The sequence below is a fragment of the Mus pahari genome, chromosome 6 (genome assembly GCF_900095145.1).
Source record: "Mus pahari chromosome 6, PAHARI_EIJ_v1.1, whole genome shotgun sequence".
In the NCBI taxonomy this organism is placed as follows: domain Eukaryota; kingdom Metazoa; phylum Chordata; class Mammalia; order Rodentia; family Muridae; genus Mus; species Mus pahari.
The window spans coordinates 47,627,960-47,635,348 of record NC_034595.1 but is presented as its reverse complement, the minus strand read 5'-3'; the positions used below and the strand labels follow the sequence as shown (position 1 = coordinate 47,635,348).

Sequence of the window (7,389 nt, the reverse complement as noted above, 5' to 3'; positions counted from 1 at the left end):
ATATATATATATATATATATATATCATAAGGGAGGCATTACAAAATGCCTTAAATACTACAAAATATTTGTGTGCTCTAGAATCTCTCCTTCAAAATGACTTTTCAACTTTTCAGAATAACAATCAACCTCATTTTGAGATTGAGGCTCTAGGGAATTTGGTTTGCATAAAATCTCTTCTATAAAATAGAAGACTGGGGATCCAGATCCAGAACCACCCTGGTTCTGGTCATTCTGGCCATCCCATATTTCCTCCATAGGACTTGCATTATTTGACATGAAAAAAAAATCTCCTTCAATGTTTCTCCATGAGTCCCTGTTAAATTACCCATTTTTTTATGGACTTAATCCCTAAAGCCCTTAAACCTAATGGGCTTTTAAATCTCCAGCAGGCACTTACATTCATTGTAAAGATTTCTAGACAAAGAGGAAGGTACTGTGAAAGGTAGAGGGGTCTAAATGTTAAATGCATGTTTCAATTCCCATTTAGATTGAATTAAAGATATGGAATTCAGTATAAATGTGCCAGAGAACCACCTATGCCCTTACAGGTTTGTTCCTTATATCAAGCCTTGAATCTTTGCTGTCATTTCTAGGGTACAATGGTTCTAACAAACCTAACTGCACTGCACAGAGACCCAAAAGAGTGGGCCACTCCAGATGTGTTCAATCCGGAGCACTTTTTGGAGAATGGACAGTTTAAGAAGAGAGAATCCTTTCTGCCATTCTCAATGGGTGAGTTGTGATGAACAGGAATGAGTTCAGTGCTCCACCTCAGCTCTTCCCTCCTCTTGTCTCTGGATGGCTCAATTTGACTCTATTCTGACTTTGGGTGCAATCCCGCATTCCCTGGACTGACTACTTCTTCAGACCTCATCCTCATCCTTCCTTGACTCTGCTGGGTATTCCAGTTTTGCTTCTTCTATTTTCCAATACACTAAGGATAGACACCAATACCCTGACTCTGCTTCAATAAGATAGATACGTGTCACCTTCATAACGTTTTTCAGTGTCCCAAGTTATTGTCAAGGGATGCACCTACACAGGGAAATGGAGTAGTTTTGTGATGAGATGATGAGGAGAAATTGGGGAGTAGTTACTTAGTCACCACAATGGAAACATGAAGCAGTAATTGTGAAAAAGCATTTGCTTAACGGAATTGGGTTCTAACCTATCCAAGAACTTTTCTAAGAGGCAAGTCTTTTGTCTTTTATCTTTTATAATTTTACGCATGCTTAAAAATTCTAGTTAGATATTTTTGTGTTGATGCAACTTGATAGTCAGGGAAGAAGATATCGTGATGACTCTTGCTCTTTCTTGTGTTTTCTAGCTAGCCAGTTATGAACAAAATCTCGTAGTCATACAATTGTTGAAGCAGTAACAAAATGCTCTATTGTATTACAGGTATTGGCTTATATGCTTAGAACATATATTTTCAAATAATTTTACAGTTCCATAAATGTGTACTGAGTATATATTACATGTCAGACATATACCCTAGAGCATGAGAGTAGTAGAACAGACAATGAGCAGAGAAGGCCCTGGGAGTATGTAACTCACTGCAGCCTTTCAGGATGAAATGAATGACCCCTGCAGAGATGAGGACACAGACCTAGCCAAATGTGCTGCACCTGGGATTCAATATCTACCAGATGTTCTCACACTGAAGCTTGTGTTTCCTAACACTGCCTCAAGAAGGTGACTGAATGCTGCACAGAAGCCACACAGCAATGGTTGACAAGGTCAACAAGTGTGCTTGATTATCTGGGGCAGTGCCACTTCTCATGACCCTTAGGCTCTGCAAAGGAGAAGTCTAAATTTGCCCTCTTGCCAGTCTGGATCCAGAGCCAGTGTTGCGCAGAGCTGGGCTACCCTGGGTGTGGTTCTGATCTCTTTGTCTTTTTATCTGGGCTTGTTTATCCCTTTGTTCACTGTTCACAATTCCCTTTATCAGAAAACCTGATATAACACAGGGACTCTACCCAGAAGTCTTGAACTGCAGAACAAAATCTTAGCTACATATTTCACTTACTCTAACCATTGTTTTCCTTTTTACTGAACTTAGATACAGTTTGGTTTGGTTTTACCCTAGGTCTCTTTTAGTTTATGAATCAGATCAATGAAATGTAAAAAGTATAGAGTTGTATCACCTCTTACATTTAAAATAAGTATTTTGTGTGATATTTCCTGAGATGGGTAAGAGGAATGTGAACAAATCATCATCCATGGCTTCCACAGAAGATATTTCTCCAGGCCCAGTGCTGTCCATATACATGCCAATGTACCTGAATTACAGGAAAATCTTAAGTGGTCTCCATAGTTCTGGACCCTTCTAGTTAAAGATTCACTGACTTCTTATCCTGTGTAACAGTTATAATCTTGATGCGCAGCAAACATCTCAAACTACTCCACTTAGTAAGAACATGTTATTGCTCACAGGTTTCCACATAGTTTGGTGGCTTGACTCTTCCTTGTTTACTTTCTGTCTGACTGCTGGTCTATGATCATCTCAGTGGAAGGGCAGAGTTCTCATCATCTCTCACCCTCTAGTAAGTCAGTTTTCCTTTCCCATGGTGGTGGTTATGTTCAGATTGCCAGTACAGAAACACACAGGCCTGGTGAGGCCCAGTTTTAGAAGTTCTTCTGTAGTTTAGTGGCAAGTCACAAAGCCATCCATAATTGCAGGGGAGAGGAATTACTTCAGCCTTTGTTTGGAATAGCGTACAACTCACACTGTACACAACGTGGAAGCAAGGATAGAGGGCAATTTTCCCTGTTTATTGTCATCATCTCAATTTCTGATGGAGAAAAAATAAAATACATTTGCCTTGGGATGTTCAATGAAAACCATCATGAGCATCATGGACAAACCTGAAAGGCCTGCTTGGTTAACAAAGCTAAGTGAATTTTTAAATCACACTTTGATTTTTTTTCCCCTACCTTCTTCCTGTTCTTGCCATTTCTAGAAGATTTAAAAGAAGCCACCAGGGAAAAGCAGGATATATTTCAAAGATGCTCCTCTCTAGAAAAAGATAACTAGAAGGAAAAAGATTTTCTATGCCTCATCACTGAAGAAAAAAACCTATATATACACCCAGGTTGTTTGTCAACTTTCCCTTCACTGAAACAATACCCGAGAGAATTCATTGGAGAGAGATTTGTTTGGCTCATGGTCTTAGAGTTCTCAGTCTGTGGCCATGTGATCTGTGACAGAGATGAGATAGCATTTGTTAGAAGTGTATGGCAAAGAACATGACTACCTTGTGGGGGCTAGGAAGCAACCAAATTAAAAAAATACCATCAAGAGCATGGCTTACATGACTTATCTTAGGCACATGTGTTTAATTTTCTACCATTTCTTAGTGGTGTGTCGAGTGGCAACCAAGGCTGTATGTAGTTCAGTGCAACTGGTGATACATGAAGTAACACAAATTAAACAACATACATTCAGAATGTATGGCCTAGGCAAACATTGGGATACCATTCAAGTTTTGCAAGTGAGTGACTTAGTCCTCAGAGTAATACGCGCGCGCACACACACACACACACACACACACACACACACACACATGAGGGGGAGGGGAATGAATATGAGCAAGTGATGATAGGGTGACAAGAAAAGGAAAAAAGGACAGGAAGGGAAAGGAAAAGATGAAACAAAGAAAAAGAAATTATGTTTCTCTAGTATGAACTCTGACACCAGCGTCCACATGGCGTTGTAGTGTCAAGGGACAGACTTGGTGCACTGCATGTGTTATTAGTGGTAGTATAATTTATCCAGTCAGTGGAGAGATGAAGTAACTGGAAAACAATAGCTGCTCATCAAAACTCTTCCTCAGAACCAGTCTATTCATCTCAGTAAACATCTATTTAGTTAGAGCAGCCAACATAAGCCATAGGCTTTGCTTTGGATTTTATACTACTACTTTTTGGTATTGGATATTTCCTTTATTTACATTTCAAATGTTGTTTCCTTTCTTCATTTCCCTCCCTCCCAGAAACACCCTATCACATCCTCCTTCCTCCTGCTTCTATGAGTGGGGCCCACCCACTTCCACCTACCTGCCTTCAATTCCCTTACACTGGGACATCTACCAAGCCTTCATAGGACCAAGGACCTCTCCTTCCATTGATTCATGACAAGGTCATCCTCTGCTACCTTTACAGCTGGAGCCATGTGTACTCCTTTGTTGATGGCTTAGTCTCTGGGAGTTCTGGGGAATCTGGTTGGTTGATATTATTGTTCTTCCTATGGGGTGGCAAATCCCTTCAACTCCTTTAGTCCCTTCTTTAAATCCTCTATTAGGGACCCCACACTCAGTCCAGTGGTTGGTTACTAGCACCTGCCTCTGTATTTGTAAGGCTCTGGCAAGGCCTCTCAAAAGACAGCCATATCAAGCTCCTTTCAGCAGGCATCCTTTCTTGGCATCCACAATAGTGTCTGGATTTGGTAACTGTGTATGGGATAAATCCCCAGATGGGAAAGTAGCCTTTCCTTTAGTCTCTGCTCTACACTTTATCTCCACATTCAGTCCTGTGAGTATTTTGCTCTCCTTCTAAGAAGGACCAAAGCACCCACACTTCGACCTTCCTTCTTAATGAGCTTCATGTAGTCTGTAAATTATATCACGATTATTTGGAGCTTTTGAGCTAGTATCCACTTATCAGTTAGTGCATACCATGTGGTTTCTTTTGTGATTGGGTTACCTCACNCAGGATGATATTTTCTAGTTCTATCCATTTGCCTAAGAATTTCATGAATTCATTGTTTTAAATAGCTGAGTAGTACTCCATTGTGTAAATGTACCACATTTTCTGTGTCTATTCTTCTGTTGAAGGACATCTGGGTTCTTTCCAGCTCCTGGCTATTGTAAATAATGCTGCTATGAACATAGTGGCACATGTGTCCTATATTATTACTTTTTTCACTTTAAATGTGTTGTTTAGAAAAAAGGGAAGCTAATAACAAGTAGCTTAAGGTAGTTCACCTTGTCAGCTACTAGTTCTCTGAGCATAATGTCCAGATTTGATCCCCAAAGTCCCCACTAAAAGCTGAACATACCAGCATATGCTTGTAGTGTTTTTGTTAGATGGCCAGAAAGAGAAGAACCAGTGGCCAGACCGTCTATGTGACTTTTCAAAGACCCATTCTCAAAAATAAATACGTACATACAGAAATAAAGTGGATGACATTAAGAAATCAAGACCCATATCTGGACTCTGACATCTACACACATGTACACATGTGTGTACACACAGTAATCACACATGTACAAAAAGAAATCTACACAAACAGGGGCTTAACGGTAAGTTAGAGTTCTGACGAATGTTGTAGTGCTGCTGGGGTGCATGGTGAGGAGGTTCAGTGAGGAAAAGAATAGTGGAGGGCTAGGGTTGTCCCTGATCACTAGAGATCACGAATCTAAACCCAGATATTCAGTATGGAGCCTGGCAATTAGATCTGTGCAAAAATGAACATGCACACAAGCACTTGGGTCTATAGACCCACTGAAATAAATACGCGTTGTTCATCTGTGTGTGGTGTAAGATGACCTAGGTCAACAGCTCCCAGAGCTGAAAGAATGCCTACTGCCCAGGTCTTACTTTATATATCACATTATTCAATGCAAAGAACCAGGACACCTGAGAAAATGACAAAGTGACAAAGTGAAAACATAAGTCTGGGATATAGTCTTACGCCAAAGGTCAGGAAATGCTGCTTTGAATCGGGCTCTCAGGACCAAATCTTGAAGATGTGAGACATAATCACTATCAATGCTGATGCCCAGGATCAGCTCAGGATTTAAGGTATGATGGTGGAAACACCAGGCTCTTGATGTACAAAAGTCAGCTGAGAGAGTGACTCATCTGTTTTTTTTTTCCTCACAGGAAAGCGAGCTTGCCTGGGAGAACAACTGGCCAGGTCTGAGCTGTTCATTTTCTTCACTAGTCTTATGCAAAAGTTTACCTTCAAGCCTCCAATCAATGAGAAGTTGAGCCTGAAGTTCAGAAGTGGCCTCACTCTTTCTCCCGTCAGCCACCGCATCTGTGCTGTCCCTAGACAGTGATGCTGGAGAAGCAACGAGGAAAGGAAGATATGATGCATGCCCTGAAGCTTCTGGGTCGCTCACATGAGAGAAGATACCAGAAAAGGAAGGTGATCCAAGAAGTACTGAAGAAATGTGGCTTAGAAAATTGAAGCAGTCTCCTAGAATGCTAGCCCCTTGATTTGGTGGTGGGCACATCATTTATGAACTCAGTGGCATGCCTTTTTGTCTAAATGTTTTGAGGAGAATGGTGATTCTTCCAAACAAAATGCATTAAATTGAATTTAAAATGAATTAAACATCAAAATTAAAAACTTAATGGTTATCTCAAAAGTAAACTTTCTAAGTTCATCCTGAATCATATCTTGATTGGTGTACCCTCAGTTTGCTGCCTTCCTCCTTTCATGCATCTATATTTGTTTCTTGCCCATTGAAATGTTAGCCTAAAGTGGTTCAACGAAAGAATAAGAATCAGAACCTATTTTCTGACTGCACCCACAGAAACAGGCTATTGAGACTCTCCCAGATGACAGATCTGTCACCAACTGCTGTAGTTCTGTGTCTAAGTAGAATTCTAAAGTCCATCAAAGGCAGAGAGCACTAATGATTCCCCAGACTAAATCGTGAAGGAATGGAGAAAGGAAGTGCTTGTGGTCAGAAAGAAAGCTGTGAACTTGAAGGGTTAGAAAAAGGTCGTCAGGGCCCTGGAAGCAGGAGTAAGGAGAAAAGCGGAGAGACACTTCTGCCTTTGAAGTCCAGCTGCACAGGGCACTGAAGAGCAGGTGTGTGTCTGATGTGGTTCTCAGTGTGTGTGGAGACTACACGTGAGACAGCTGTGCCATAGTGGGGAGACAGGGATCCTCCATGTTTGTAGTCACTTTAATTCCTGTAGAGAATGGTGTTCGTAAGTCTCTTCAGCGGAATGTGCCTATTGCATAGCACAAAGCAGCTGTGGGGTCAATGATAAAAATATATATATGGAAAGAGTGAAGATGACTACTTAAAAAGTGCTCAACAGTGAAAAACATCACAGGGATGGGGTAATGGGAGATGAAAGAAGTGAAATTACAAACATACAATAATAAAATTAAGGAGTAAAATGTCTTATATAATAAGTACATAAAATGATGTACTCTTCCCAGCTAATTATAAGAGATAGGAATAATCAATAATGGACCCGCAAGTAGGAATGATAATTATAAACATGGTCCAAGCACTTCCTTTCTCCATTCCTTCAGAGGGGGCACAGCAGAAGGAAATATCTTAGTTTTGCCACCCTCAGAATGATTTTCCCCTCTGTGCCCACACTGTCTTTTCCCTTTTTATAGGAAACTAGGTTGATG

General features: G+C 40.6%; 1 protein-coding gene across 1 annotated transcript in view; it reads left to right on the top strand.

Annotated features, from left to right (window-relative positions):
- The window catches only part of LOC110323111 (cytochrome P450 2J6), a 30,348-nt gene extending 23,944 nt beyond the window's left edge, over positions 1-6,404 (top strand). Inside the window, exons 8-9 of the mRNA XM_021200200.1 lie at positions 596-734; positions 5,889-6,404. Coding sequence (XP_021055859.1) covers positions 596-734; positions 5,889-6,067 — 318 coding nt within the window. The 3' untranslated portion in view covers positions 6,068-6,404. The remainder of the gene's footprint in view (positions 1-595; positions 735-5,888) is intronic.
- Positions 6,405-7,389: the final 985 nt, after the last annotated feature.